The 15,604-nt window shown below is 42.4% G+C and overlaps 1 protein-coding gene across 1 annotated transcript in view; it reads left to right on the plus strand.

The window, feature by feature from the left end:
* The first annotated feature begins 4,839 nt into the window (after window positions 1-4,839).
* LOC109907746 (plexin-D1) overlaps window positions 4,840-15,604 on the plus strand; it is a 106,549-nt gene continuing 95,784 nt past the window's right edge. The window contains exons 1-3 of the mRNA XM_031793917.1: window positions 4,840-6,256; window positions 8,849-9,025; window positions 15,091-15,222. Coding sequence (XP_031649777.1) covers window positions 5,027-6,256; window positions 8,849-9,025; window positions 15,091-15,222 — 1,539 coding nt within the window. The 5' untranslated portion in view covers window positions 4,840-5,026. The remainder of the gene's footprint in view (window positions 6,257-8,848; window positions 9,026-15,090; window positions 15,223-15,604) is intronic.

Here is a 15,604-nt window from a genome sequence, read left to right on the forward strand (position 1 = left end):
ACTCTAGAGCTCGGTCAGAGTGACCATCAGGTTTTTGGTCATCTCCCTGACCAAGGCCCTTCTCCCCCGATTGCTCAGTTTGGCCGGGTGACCAGCTTTAGGAAGGGTCTTGGTGGTTCCAGACTTCTTCCATTTAAGAATAATGGAGGCCATTGTGTTCTTGGGGACCTTCAATGCTGCAGAAATGTTTTGGTACCCTTCTCCAGATCTGTGCTCGACACAATCCTGTCTCGGAGCTCTACGGACAATTCCTTCGACCTCATGGCTTGGTTTTTGCTCTGACATGCACCGACAACTGTGGGACTTTATATAGACAGGTGTGTGTGCCTTTCCAAATCATGTCCAATCAATTGAATTTACCACAGGGGGACTCTAATCAAGTTGTAGAAACGTCTCAAGGATGATCAATGGAAACAGGATGCACCTGAGCTCAATTTTAAGCCTCATAGAAAAAGGTCTGAATACTAATGTAAATAAGTTATTTCAGTTCTTTATTTTTAATCCATTTGCAAAAAAATCTAAACATGTCTTCACTTTGTCATTATGGGGTATTGTGTGTAGATTGCTGAGAATGTTTATTTATTTAATACATTTTAAAATAAGCCTGTAACAGGACAAAATATGGGTAAAGTCAAGGGGTCTGTATCATTTTTTTAACCGCACCACAAATGTTTTATTTTTTATTTTTTATTTTACCCCTTTTTCTCCCCAATTTCGTGGTATCCAATTGTTGTAGTAGCTACTATCTTGTCTCATCGCTACAACTCCCATACGTGCTCGGGAGAGACGAAGGTTGAAAGTCAGCCTGATTTAAAAATTGAGTAAATATAGATTTTTTTTGTCACTGTCATATACATAATACCTCATAATGTGAAAGTGGAATAATGTTTTTCAAATGTTTTACAAATTAATTAAAAATTACAAGTTGAAATGTGTTGAGTCAATAAGTATTCAACCCCTTTGTTATGGCAAGCCAAAAGTCAAATTGTGCTTAACAAGTCACATAAATTGTGTTCTCTGTACTCCACATATACAATTATCTGTAAGGTCCATTAGTCGAGCAGTGAATTTGAAAAACGGTTTCAACCACAAAGACCACGGAGGTGTTCCAGTGCCTTGCAATTAGTGAGTAAAACATTTTTTAAAAGCAGACATTGAATATCCCTTTAAGAATGGGGAAGCTATTGACTAAACTTTGGATGGTGTATCAATACACCCAGATACTACAAAGATACAGGCGTCCTTCCTAACTCAGTTGCTGGAGACGAAGGAGGCTAATGGTGACTTTAAAATAGTTACAGAGTTTAATGGCTGTGATAGGAAAAAACTGTGGATGGATCAACAACATTGTAATAACTCCACAATACTAACCAAATTGACAGAGTGAAAATAACGAATCCTGTACAGAATACAAATATTCCAAAACATGCATCCTGTTTGCAACAAAACACTAAAGTAATTCTGCTAAAATGTGGCAAAGCAATTCACTTTTTGTCCTGAATACAAAGTGTTATGTTTGGGGAAAAATCCAAAACAACAATTACTGAGTACCACTCTCCATATTTTCAAGCATAGTGTTGGCTGCATCGTGTAATGGGTATGCTGGTAATCGTTAAAGACTGGGGAGTTTTTCAGGATAAAAAAGAAACAGAATTGAGCTAAGTAGCAAATTCCTAGAAGAATACCTGGTTGTCTGCTTTCCACCAGACATTGGGAAATGATTTCACCTTTCAGCAGGACAATAACCTAAAACACAAGGCCAAATCTACACTGAATTTGCTTACCAAGAATAATGTTTAAAGAAGTTATAGTTTTGACTTAAATCTACTTGAAATTCTATGGCAAGACCTGAAAATGGTTGTCTAACAATGATCAACAACCAATTTAACAGCGCTTGAAGAATTTTGAAAAGAATAAGGGGCAAATGTTGCACAATCCAGGTGTGGAAAGCTCACACCTGTAATCACTGCCAAAGATGCTTCTACGATGTTTTGACTCAGGAGTGTGAATACTTATGTAAATTAGATATTTCCGTATTTCATTTTCAATAAATTTGCTAAAATGTTTAACAACAAGTTTTCACTTTGTCATTATGGGTATTGTGTGTAGATGGGTGAGAAAATAAATCAATTTAATCCATTTTGAATTCAGGCTGTAACACAACAAAATGTGGAATAAATCAAAGGAATGAATACCTTTTGAAGGCACTGTACACACATACGTTCAGTCTACGCTGCTGTTCCATTTAGGACCTACTATTTAAACTGCGTGACCAAGACAATCCACTTTATATTGTAAATACAGCCATACTTGACTGCACATTCAAAGTGTATACTGTATATCATATTGTGTACATATCAGTTTTATGACTTAGTATAAGACTTTCTTCAACTTCAACTGCATTGTTGAGGGAACTTGCAAGTAAGTTTTTTTCACTGCACCTTTTACAGTGGTGTAGCCTACTTAAGTAAAAATACTTCTAAGTCGTTTTTTTCAGTATCTGTACATTACTATTTATATTTTTAACCACTTTTACTCGACTAGATTCCTTAAAGAAAATATGTACTTTTTTCTCCTATAGATTTTCAGGCAGGACAGCAATATGGTCCAATTCACGCACATATCACTATAACGAATTGTTAGCCCTACTTCCTCTGATCTGGAGGACTCACTAAACACAAATGCTGTCTTTGTAATTGATGTCTGAGTGTTGGAGTGTGGCACATGACTTTCTGTAAATACATGAAAATCATGCCATCTGGTTTGTTTAATATAAGGAATTTGATGTATAGCATTTGCTTTTAGCCTACTTTTTACTTTTACTCAAGTATGACAATTAAGTACTTTTTCCACCACTGCAGGCTACTTAAGTTCATTTAAAACCAGGTACTTTTGCTCAGTAGTATTTTATAGTGTGACTTTCACTTTTCCACCCCTGACCTTTATACCTGCGGTAAACTGTGTAAGTGACGAATAAACTTTGATTAGATTTTAATTTGATTTGATTCGATAGGTCTACCCCCTAACACAGTCTTCCATGATGTGTCACGAAAAATCGAGGGTAACCAAAGTGCAGCACTCCGTCACACCTCTTCAGTAATATCTGATCCTTGAAAGCCGTGACCCGTGATACCGCGTCTCTCCCCAGTCTCTCTCCTCAGTCCCTTCCCTCTCACTCTTAGTAGAGATGAGGGGTTTTAGTGGGTGTGTTGGAGGATGTGTGTAGGCGATATGTGTGTGTGTGGTAGTCTTCCTCCGAGCGATCAGTGAGCTGGTTCCTTATCATACCTCTTTCCTGCCCCTCCACACTGTCCAATTAGATGAGCGTGTTTGTGGGCAAACGTAAACACGCATAGGCCCCGGCGGTGCTTATCAGCGCAAATAACAGCACGAAGTGGTGATGGGAGGCGTGCACGGAACTAAGTGGAACAGAACAGGTCCCCTGTGACAGCCGGCCGCGAGAGATCCAACAGGGATTTAGTGCACGAACTGGCATGACGCACAAATTTCCGTATTTCTCACTCACTCCAGAGATTATTCTCCCTTCCACCTTTCTGATCTGTCTTTGGGTAATTGTATTTACATTATGTGGGTCCTTGAGAGAATGTGGGTAATCGAAAAAGATGCACTCCCAGTCTGCGCTGACACTTTTTGTATTGATATCCCACTGAGATGTCGCATGTTCTCTCATTGCAGAGCTGTGAACAAGAAGGACTTAATTTCTGTTTAAAAAAATGAAACTTTAAGCGTCATACATTTTTGAGAGGTGCACATGTGTTGCGTTTGAATATTTATGAGGCAGGGATCCAAAAGCTAAATAGATGTGAATGTCAAAAAATGGAAAGGTGCGCTGAGGTGCCCATCTGGTAGCACTTTCACGGTGCTTACCCCACCATATGTGCACAGAGTGCAGACGGAGCCCTTTGCAAATCTGCATAACTAATCTGAGAACCACTGGGTTGAGTGGTCAACTGACGTGAATTCAACGTGAAATCAACAACAAATTTCACCATGTCAATGGAATTAGGTCAAAAATATGAAATCCCCTTACGTTGAGGATTTTTTGCAAATCCAATCAGTTTTTCACGCTGATTCAACGTCATCGCGTTAATTTTTTGGTTGAAGTGACGTGGAAACAAAGTTGATTCAACCAGTTTATGCCCAGTGGGAAGGGGCCACTGGTCGCAGGATGTGAGAGCAGCTCCCGGCATCAACCCCAAGAGGAGCAGAGCACTGATTTAGGATGACAGGCAACATCAACTGGGCTATCTAAATGTCTGTTGTAGGTTTCTATTTTAGAAAATAGGCCCAGGCTATATTTTCTTCTCACATTATTAATCCCCCTCAAATCCCTCTCAAAGTATTATTCTAGTTTGATCATTTGAGGATTATTTTGTTATAGTTCTATAGATAGATAACTAATTAACAGTAATTACACCATTATTAGGGAGTTTTTCCTAGCCACCGTGCTTCTACACCTGCATTGCTTGCTGTTTGGGGTTTTAGGCTGGGTTTCTGTACAGCACTTTGAGATATCAGCTGATGTACGAAGGGCTATATAAATAAATTTGATTTTAATTTGATTTGATTATTGTTCTGCCTTGGTGTGTGGATGTCCATTACGCAAATAGACTAAAATTAGCCTACCCTAACCACTCCAATAAACTTTGACTGAAACAAATCTCACACGATGAAATTCCAAGGCCTATAATATTGACAAGAATGAATGGGAGGATTGAGGACTGCAGCTGCTGGGTGCGGGGCTGTGTGGTGGAGTGGAGTGGGCAGAGAGAGGGGCAGCAGCAGAAGACAGCTCTGCGCTCTCAGTCCTCCTCTGCTGTGCTCTGATGTGCGCTGCGCTGAGAAAAGGAAGCACGATTCTCTTATCACGTCACTCTGTGTTAAGGAGTTGAGCAGGAAACAGCCTTTCCTCTTGGATTGTCGCAGTAGGACAAAACACGATATTTTTTTCCTTACTCAATGCACCCCTCGGCACAGAAGACGCGGAAACCGGCCAGAAGGAAAAATGCCTCCTTCGGAGAAGATAGTTGTTCTGATTTTCGGCGTTCTGGTGCTGGAATCGTCCTGGAATGCACAACACAGCCCATGGCTTGCCAGCGCCCTACAGATCCAACAGGCGTTCGCCTCTCCAAACCAGACCAATAACTTTGTGGTGGATGAGGTGAGTCGAAAAGTCTACCTAGCTACGGTAAACATGGTCTACCAGCTTAACAGGACCCTGAGCGTGGAGGTGGAGAAGAGAACAGGGCCGGTGGAGGACAACCTGCTGTGCCATGCGCCGCAGCTTCCCCAAGCGCCCTGCGAGCACCCCAAATCCCTCACTGACAACTTCAACAAGCTGCTCGAGCTGGACCGGGAGCAGGGGGTGCTGGTGGTATGCGGTTCGGTGTACCAGGGCTTCTGTGAGCTCAGGAAGATGGAAAATATATCTCAGATAGCGGTGGAGTTTCCCCCTCAGGGCGAGAAGACCGTTTTCCCCAGCATGCTGAATATCGCCGCGAACCACCCCAACGCTTCCACCGTGGGGCTCATCTTCAGGAGCCATGGGGGGAACACCCGACTCCTCGTCGGGGCCACTTACACCGGCGTCGGGACCACGTTTTTCCCCAAGAACCACAGCAAGGAGGACCTGCGCTTCGAGAACACACCCGAAATCGCCATTCGGTCCCTGAACATCAATGATTTGTCTAGGCTGTTCACCTATGACATCAACCCGTCCGAGGATAACGTCTTCAAGATCAAACAGGAGGTGAAGCAGAAGAATAAACTAAACTTTGTCCATGCCTTCATTCAGAAGACCTATTCTTATATTGCTATCAACAACGACGCGAATATGGGCCACAAGGAGAGCCAGCCGAACAGCATCCTGGCCAGGATATGCCTGGACACCGAGAACCCCAGAAAATCCACCTCAGAGAGCCGTAAACTCACTGAGTCTTTCATCCAGATGCCGCTCCAGTGTGGATATAACGGGAACATCTACAACCGTCTCGTCTCCGTTCACCCCGCGGAGATCCACTCGGGGACCGGAGAGGGGCTGGAGTCGTACCTGTTCGGGGTGTTCACCAAATCAGACAGAAAGTCTGCCCTGTGTGCGTTTCGGTTCTCAGACATCGAGGAAGAGATCCGTCAGGGCCGGAGGAACTGCTCCAACTCCCCCAGCAGCGAGGTGCAGGTGCTGGACAGCGTCATCCAGGGCTCGGGCGCAGCGTGCGTACACAAAGGGAATCTGGTGGTAAGTAAAGCATGAAAACTATCATTTTGTTTTAAACTTCAGTGAGATTTGTAGGCCTATTCATATTTGTGAGACTTGGTGGGAACTAATTTTATTTCATTTTATTTTGATGAAGTTAGGAGCCCTACGTGCTACAAAAAAAAACAGAAAGGTGTGGGTTTATTGGACTTGCTACTATAGGCCTGCATAAATAAATTGGCAAAATGCGTTGCTTTTGGCAACAGACAGTTTTAATAATGAATCACACCGTATCATTTCTATGGGAAAAGTTTATTGTCACGAGCGCGCTCAGGTCGGTGATTGTGTGTGCAGGATCTGGTTATGGGAACCGTACGGGGTAGGCTTCTTTTGTTAAACTCTCATCCGAGCAAGCTTTCGGCCTCTACTGGAGACGTAGAATGGACATGTTTTTTTAAGTAAACATTCGTTTACCATCGATACTCAACAACTTTTTAAATTAAATGTAGGGTAACATTATAGTTTTCCACTGGGCATACTGATTCGTTCTCTCGGAAAATGTAGTATCATAGGCCATAATCATTATTGAGGTTAATCTGTATTCAATGTGTCAAATAACATAATACATGCTCTTAGATTAGGCCTATAAAAATATTTTACGTACAAAATTTAGGAAGAAAAGTGTATTCTTATTACCTTATAGATCATATCTTTAAAGGCAATTACTTTCACACTATAAATCCCCTCTCATTATTTAAAGGACCCATAGTACTCAAACAACGTGTTTTATAAAAGGTCTTTATGCAACTTGCAGCTTCTGAGGAATGCTGTGAAATTCAAGCCAAATTCAAGTGTTGACAGTCAGGTCTTAAAGATGCTACACAGCAAATCTCGGTGTTGAGGTATATCTGAGTGTTGATTCTGGTGGGATTGAAATGTACACCACCTGCAGGGAATAAATCATTTGAATCATAGTTCAATCACTGAATCACAGTTGAATCACCACCTTGTGGTTTTGTTGTTACTTGGCTGTGTTGAGTTAATTTCCATGAGCTCTCTGAGTTAAAAATACAAGAGAGGGGGTTTATTATCACATTTCCTAGTATTCTTTGCTGCAGGTTGGTTTTTAGAATAGTTTGTTTTAATATATATGTTTCTGCATGCACATTGATTGTTTCATTTGTTTTATAGCCAACCACACAAAGTTAAATAACATACATTATTCTAACTAATCCAATATGGACTTATTTCACCCATTATTGAGATGGTTGTTCCAGTTTAGATGGTTTAGGTAGTCTCATTTATCAATCTTCCCACCTTGGTAGTCTTCTAACTGCAGTTGTGTGTGATTAAACGTTCCAATTGTTAGCTATCCTAACTGGCTGGATTCCAATTTAAATAACACTTTGTCGCTTTGTGGCTATGACCACATCCCAGCCATGAAAAAAATGTCATGACACATGGCCTCTCATGTATTATTGCTTAAATGACTCACCTGTTTGTAAATCTAATTAGCATAATACAAAAGTATTCCCACATAACCTTTGTAGTGTCCAGATGGCCTACTAACTAATATGATCACTCTATGGAAAGATGAGACTCTCAGGAGCACGATGGTGGTCTCCGTTTTGCCCGTCTGAAGTCGGTACTGCAGATGTGCCAACTTCTGTCTGTAGCGTCCAAACTATTTGGGCTACAAACTAATATGAACCCACTGTACTAACCTCTCTCTCTGCTTGCTTCCTCTCTCTTTCTGTCTCTTCCTTCACCATGCATTGAAGCCTGCCTCAGCCTCAACACTGAGCGCCACATCACTGTCTTTCTCAGTAGCCTAGTCTGTAAAGCAACGTTATTATGAGAACTTAGTAGCCTCTTTTTGCTCCTGTTGAGGCATCGCCACTTAACGTTAGCTTCTTACTTCATCCTTCTAGCTGGCTAAGTAATAGGCCTACTAGCCAGAGCCCTTCAACGTTACTGCAATAGAAGTCTCTGCTGTCAGCTAGCCACCTGACTAACTAACATATCTAAGTGACTATTTACCAGAGTCAGTGTATGTTTATTTGTGGGATGTCTGGGAAAGGGATGGTTTTAAAATTTCCTTTAGTTCGGCACCTTGCAAACACACTATCAACAGCGTCTCTAGTTCCCTACTTGAGTCAACTCTCAGCTGGGGCAATTCGTTTCACGTCTCAGACCCTCGGCCTGTGCCACGAGAGGGCGGAGTTAGACGTTTGAGAGAGTGGTGAATGTAATGATCAAGAGGCAAATCCGTGAGGAAAATCCAGGGGACGCAGGCCAACATAACAAACAAACCACTGTTTATGATTCTACTTGTTCGCAAAACGCAGGTGTGATTAGAACCAATGATTTATATATACACATATATGCTCAAGAATATAAGAATTTTTAACAACGCTTGGAGCAATATGTTGACCCGTAATTGATATTATTTTATCCAATATATATATATTTTTTTTTCATAATTATATATAATTATATATATATATATATATATATTTTTTTTTTTTTCCTCTTCATAATTGCCTGCCTGTCTCTCTTCCTGTTTATTGAGATATTTTAAACTGACTCAAAGTTTGATCATTGGCTATTTGTCTCTCTATATCCATCTGTCAGCTGCAACCGGAGCAGCTGGACTGTGGAGCGGCCCACCTGCAGCACCCACTGGCCCTACAAAGGCCCTTGAGGGCCACACCCCTGTTTGAGTCTCTGGGCCTCAGCTCTGTTGCCGTGGACAACGTACATCACCACACTGTGGTGTTTCTGGGCACCAGCACCGGACGACTGCGCAAGGTTAGAGGAACTGCTTTACTGACATCCATTTTTCTTTCAGGAATATTGACATTTCCAAAGAAGAGAGAGCAGTTTTATATGTTATCAGAGAAGTGTAAGGTGTAAATTACAATAGATTGAACTGAAGGTAATGAATAAAGATGAGACATTGTTAACATGAGAAAATAACGTAGATTTACTGTAGGTCTAAAAGGGTGCTAATGCCAGGAAGTGTATTAATGAAAGATCACATCTGAGCAGGGTGAGGAAACGTCTACAGTTGAGAGAACATTTGCTTTATGTGGGTGTCGAGCTCACACGCACACAGGCGCAGACGCGCGCACACACACAGACAGACATAAACACACATGCTGTGAGAACACACAGAGCACATAATCATGGGGTATGGAGTATGCACATTGGGTAAACACCAAACCACTTTTACTCAATGGCGTAAGGACATAGGCAGACAACCAAAAACCTAAATATACAATCAGGCCAGACAATTTGGAGACACACACACACACACAAACACACACACACACACACACACACACACACACACACACACACACACACACACACACACACACACACACACACACACACACACACACACACACACACACACACACACACACACACACACACACAACCTTAACCACCACCATACCTCTGGCATAAACAAAAAAAAGCAGAATACAGAATACTCTTTTAGGAGGCCTAAAACAAGACACCCTCCAGCAACATATTTCTAATGTTGTAAAAGGTACCAGTCTAATGCACACAAAAAAATACATATGAGAGGGCAATACCTCATGCACCCCCCCCCCCCCCCCCCCCCCATGACCACATCTGTACACATAAAAAAATAACTTCAAATAAAAGCAGACTTTGTCATTCACAATGGCTTTATCTTTAACCTGAAGCTTCACCCACCAGGGTTATTTAAAAAAAAAATGTTTTTACCTTTATTTAACTAGGCAAGTCAGTTAAGAACAAATTCTTATTTTCAATGACGGCCTAGGAACAGTGGGTTAACTGCCTGTTCAGGGGCAGAACGACAGATTTGTACCTTGTCAGCTCAGGGGTTTGAACTTGCAACCTTCCGGTTACTAGTCAAACCCTCTAACCACTAGGCTACCCTGCCGCCATTTTATTAATAGCTTTTTTTTTTTTTACAGATAAGCATTTTGAAAAGCTGATAAAATTGACCCTGCAAATTATCCGGGAGAAGAAGAACAAATCCAATTGCGAAATAATGCTTTTTAGCTTATTCATTGATGGAAACACCAGTTGATGGAAATATTTTTTACTGGTCATGCTTATCGGTCTATAGATTCATTTGCATAATTTTGTGGAATTAAATTGGCGGGTGTGTACAGTAGGCTAGGCTATATATTCGTTATTTATCTTCTTTATCATGCCGTACAGCATACAGATACAGAGCCTGCGGCTGTTACTGCACCTCAGCAAATGGCAGACAAAGGAAGGCAGGCAGGCTTCATCAGCAGGGTTCATCAGCGCTTCACACATCACTTTACAATATGCTGGAGGCAGTATGCATTTTGAAAACTTTTACTTAATTGTTTGAAACCTGAACGTTTCACTATATATTGTGAGGCATGTCATACCTTGCTTCAAAGTAGCCTAGCCAATATCAGACCATATCCTTGTAGGCAATTATTTTATATACATTTTCTTTCATTGTTTAGTAGCCAAAGGCACAATCCTAGTTATAGCAACCCATGTTAGATCTTTCATATTAGATCTCCTTTCTCTCTAAATTCAAACCGATCATCTCTGTCACATGAAACCGCTCGCATGTGCGGTTTGCTTTTGACAGTGGTGTTTTCCCTCTAATTGCATTATGGAACGAATGTAACGCCTGGGGTGTAGTGGAGGAAGAAGTCAGGCGCAGGAAGCAGAGAGTTCAGGGTAGCGCTACTTTATTTGCACCACAACGGTGAAACGACGCCAACCCAAACAAATGCCCCAAACACAGGGACCTTAAACAGTCCAGCAAAATACAAAATACACGGACAACCGTCACGGACAACATGTACACTGAAAACAATCCCGCACAACCAGCAGGCGGGCCGGCTGGTAAATAAAGCCCAACCAATTATCCTAAACTATACACAGGTGCAACTAATAAACAGAAAAGAGGGGAAAGGGATCAGTGGCAGCTAGTAGGCCGGTGACGACGACCCCCGAGCACCACCCGAACAGGAAGGGGAGCCACCTTCGGTAGGAGTTGTGACAACGAACATTCATGCGTCGTCTACTGCCTTGTGCGAATTGCTGCGCTTATAATGTGAAGAAATAATTTTAAACTAAATGTTCTGATCTGTTGCATCAGCCTCAAAGCTTTTTAACTTTTTTTTATTTCATGTAGCCTAGGCTTATTAGTTATATGAATTTGGGATCTATCTGCCACAACTGTCCCAGAGTCTGTTTTGAATAGGCTATTTCTTTCTCAATAAGCTGACCAATAGAATAGGTCAACTTTTCTACTATGTGGGATAGTAGATTGATATAGGCTAGTGATGTTGCTGTTCGTTACTCGTCTTGTTGGCTGAGGAACAGCAAATGTGGACAGGTATTCTAACGTCTTCAAAGTGTGCATCAGAATTTCTGTCATTCTGAGCACCGTGGGTGGACGCCCTAATCAGGGTACACACCCAATGTATATGTGTCCGGTACTTTTCCCAAATTCTGCCAGCGCCACATTTTCCTAAAGGAAACCCTGGTGTGTGTGTTAAATATGGAGCGTGTTGTATGTGTTGCATGTGGCACATATGTATGATGCATGTGTCTATGTTCAAAACAGGAGGTCTGTGTGTTTTATGCTGTGTGTGTGTGTACACATTTGTGTGTGTGTGTTTGTCCTGGGGGCAGCACTGTAACAGAGGGTAATGGTGCTGTTAGTGTGTGTAATGTGATTCTGTCTGTGAGCTTGGCTCAGGCGGAGTAGTACAGAGTACATGGGAACAGTGGTAGAGATTGAGTTAGGCCTCTGCTACTGGGGCTGGGAGACCCTCAATGAAGTAATTACATACATTTTTAACAAAGTCTCTCACTACAGCAGCACTGTCTCTCTATTTTACTCTGTCTGTCTCTCTATGTCTCTCTTTCCCTCTCTCTTTCTCTGTCTTTCGTTTATTTCCCTCTCTCGCCACCTCCTCCCATCTCAGTTTGTCTTTCATTGTCCCTCTCCCTCTCTGTCTCTCAGTCCACTATCTCAACCATAAAAAGGGTCCTTTGATTTTATTGTCAACAAACACACACTCTATCCCCCCTCCCTCCCACACACACACACGCACACGCGCACGCGCGCGCATAGAGAGAGCGCTTGGAGCAGCTGAGTACTCCTGAGTTGAATAGAGTCTTTCATGTTGTGGCAGACAGACATGGGAGAGAGAGAGGCAGTGAGTGACCTGCCAGTATCCAGCAGGTGTTTTGTTGTTTGACCTGGCTGTGCCCAACTCATCTCCACCTCTTCACAGCTCCCTGCTATCTGCCCAGGTGTGGGCTATTGGGTGGCTCTATTGTGACCCTGTATGTTTGATCTTTATTGGCATGTGTGTGTGTGTGTGTGTGTGTGTGTGTGGGGGTTTATGTTTATTTGTGTGAGTGTGTGTGCACGTGCCTGTTTTCACATGTGTTTGTGTGTGAAAGTTTGTGCTATAGTGCTCATGCATATGTGTGTGTGTTCGTGGGTTGAGTTGTGTTTGGTCACTAGAGAAGCAGTCGAGTCCGGGACTGTCACCAGAACAATCTCTGTCTGGTTTCCTCAGGATGGCAGGATGTCAATAGAGCTGAGACAGAAACCACAACAATTATCAGCAAGAAGCTTTCTCACTGTCTGTGTGACATCAAGTCACAGCCTTAGCATGTATTTGTCTGTGGTCTATGGATTACTGTGTGTATGTGAGTGTGTACGAGCAAGATTCCAAAGACTTGATACTTTTTGTAAAGAATTGTGTGTACTCTTGTGTACATCTTACAGTCATTTTTTTCGACTGTGCCTTTTTTTTAAACATAGTGCTTTGTTAAAGGACTTAATATCATTTGAGTATTTTCAAAGTATCGAGGGTGAGTTGTGTTGGAGTGGACTGAAGTGCATGGTTGCATAACCCCTAAATCCCCAAGGATTGGAAAGCTGCCGCAGTCATCCCCCTCTTCAAAGGGGGAGACACCCTGGACCCAAACTGTTACAGACCTATATCCATCCTGCCCTGCCTATCTAAGGTCTTCGAAAGCCAAGTCAACAAACAGGTCACTGACCATCTCGAATCCCACCGTACCTTCTCCGCTGTGCAATCTGGTTTCCGAGCCGGTCACGGGTGCACCTCAGCCACGCTCAAGGTACTAAACGATATCATAACAGCCATCGATAAAAGACAGTACTGTGCAGCCATCTTCATCGACCTTGCCAAGGCTTTCGACTCTGTCAATCACCATATTCTTATCGGCAGACTCAGTAGCCTCGGTTTTTCTGATGACTGCCTTGCCTGGTTCACCAACTACTTTGCAGACAGAGTTCAGTGTGTCAAATCGGAGGGCATGCTGTCCGGTCCTCTGGCAGTCTCTATGGGGGTGCCACAGGGTTCAATGCTCGGGCCAACTCTTTTCTCTGTATATATCAATGATTATTGCTCTTGCTGCGGGCGATTCCCTGATCCACCTCTACACAGATGACACCATTCTATATACTTCCGGCCCGTCCTTGGACGCTGTGCTATCTAACTGAGCTTCAATGCCATACAACACTCCTTCCGTGGCCTCCAACTGCTCTTAAACGCAAGTAAAACCAAATGCATGCTTTTCAACCGTTCGCTGCCTGCACCTGCACGCCTGACTAGCATCACCACCCTGGATGGTTCTGACCTTGAATATGTGGACATCTATAAGTACCTAGGTGTCTGGCTAGACTGTAAACTCTCCTTCCAGACTCATATCAAACATCTCCAATCGAAAATCAAATATAGAGTCGGCTTTCTATTCCGCAACAAAGCCTCCTTCACTCACGCCGCCAAACTTACCCTAAAACTGACTATCCTACCGATCCTCGACTTCGGCGATGTCATCTACAAAATTGCTTCCAACACTCTACTCAGCAAACTGGATGCAGTTTATCACAGTGCCATCCGTTTTGTCACTAAAGCACCTTATACCACCCACCACTGCGACCTGTATGCTCTAGTCGGCTGGCCCTCGCTACATATTCGTCGCCAGACACACTGGCTCCAGGTCATCTACAAGTCCATGCTAGGTAAAGCTCCGCCTTCTCAGTTCACTGGTCACAATTTCAACACCCTCCCGTAGCACGCGCTCCAGCAGGTGTATCTCACTGATCATCCCTAAAGCCAACACCTCATTTGGCCGCCTTTCGTTCCAGTTCTCTGCTGCCTGTGACTGGAACGAATTGCAAAAATCGCTGAAGTTGGAGACTTTTATCTCCCTCACCAACTTCAAACATCTGCTATCTGAGCAGCTAACCGATCGCTGCAGCTGTACATAGTCTATCGGTAAATAGCCCACCCATTATTACCTACCTCATCCCCATACTGTTTTTATTTATTTACTTTTCTGCTCTTTTGCACACCAATATCTCTACCTGTACATGACCATCTGATCATTTATCACTCCAGTGTTAATCTGCCAAATTGTAATTATTTGCCTACCTCCTCATGCCTTTTGCACACAGTGTATATAGACTCCCTTTTTTTCTACTGTGTTATTGACTTGTTAATTGTTTACTCCATGTGTAACTCTGTGTTGTCTGTTCACACTGCTATGCTTTATCTTGGCCAGGTCGCAGTTGCAAATGAGAACTTGTTCTCAACTAGCCTACCTGGTTAAATAAAAGGTGAAATAAAAATAAATTAAAAAAATTCACATCAGCACCGCCAAGTAGTGTGCCTTTGTGTAAATAGTACATGTATAAACAGATTTATATAGTCTGAAAGAATGGAATCCATCAAATAAAAAACTAGAATCACTGGTAATCATGACCTAAATTGTTACCTAACTTGTTACGTGTCTTTGTGTGTACTGAGCACTCTGCCTGTCTCCCACAGCTGACCCTCCTGAAGAACCTGACCGTGGCCAATCAGTGGTCTCTGAAGCTACCAGCCGGCGAATCAGTGCACCACATTATGACCTTTGACCCCATAGACAGGAACTACCTCTACCTTATGACTTCTCACCATGTAAGGCTGTGGGGATCAATACTTTCATCCATCAACTAGACTCAGTTAGACTGATTCATGTTCTCACTGACAATGGCATTGGTTTAATTTGTTTCTTTGACATGCCTTTCATTTATGCATTTTCCTGGTTTTTCCTAGTGAGTAGTCATATTTTTTTAGGAAAAACAGATGTTATTTAGCAGTTATTACAAGTTTCTGAATAAGTGAATAAGTGATATTATATCCATTCACTTCACATCAGATAAATACATTCAGAGATAACAATTTTCAAGAGGTGATATAAGCAGTCTGCTTTCCCTTTTGATTTGACAAACAAAATAATGCTAGATGAGCGAATATGCATTGCCTTGTCAGACGTTTTAGGAGAATGTGGTGGCCCCTT

The sequence above is a fragment of the Oncorhynchus kisutch genome, linkage group LG17, assembly GCF_002021735.2.
Source record: "Oncorhynchus kisutch isolate 150728-3 linkage group LG17, Okis_V2, whole genome shotgun sequence".
NCBI lineage: Eukaryota > Metazoa > Chordata > Actinopteri > Salmoniformes > Salmonidae > Oncorhynchus > Oncorhynchus kisutch.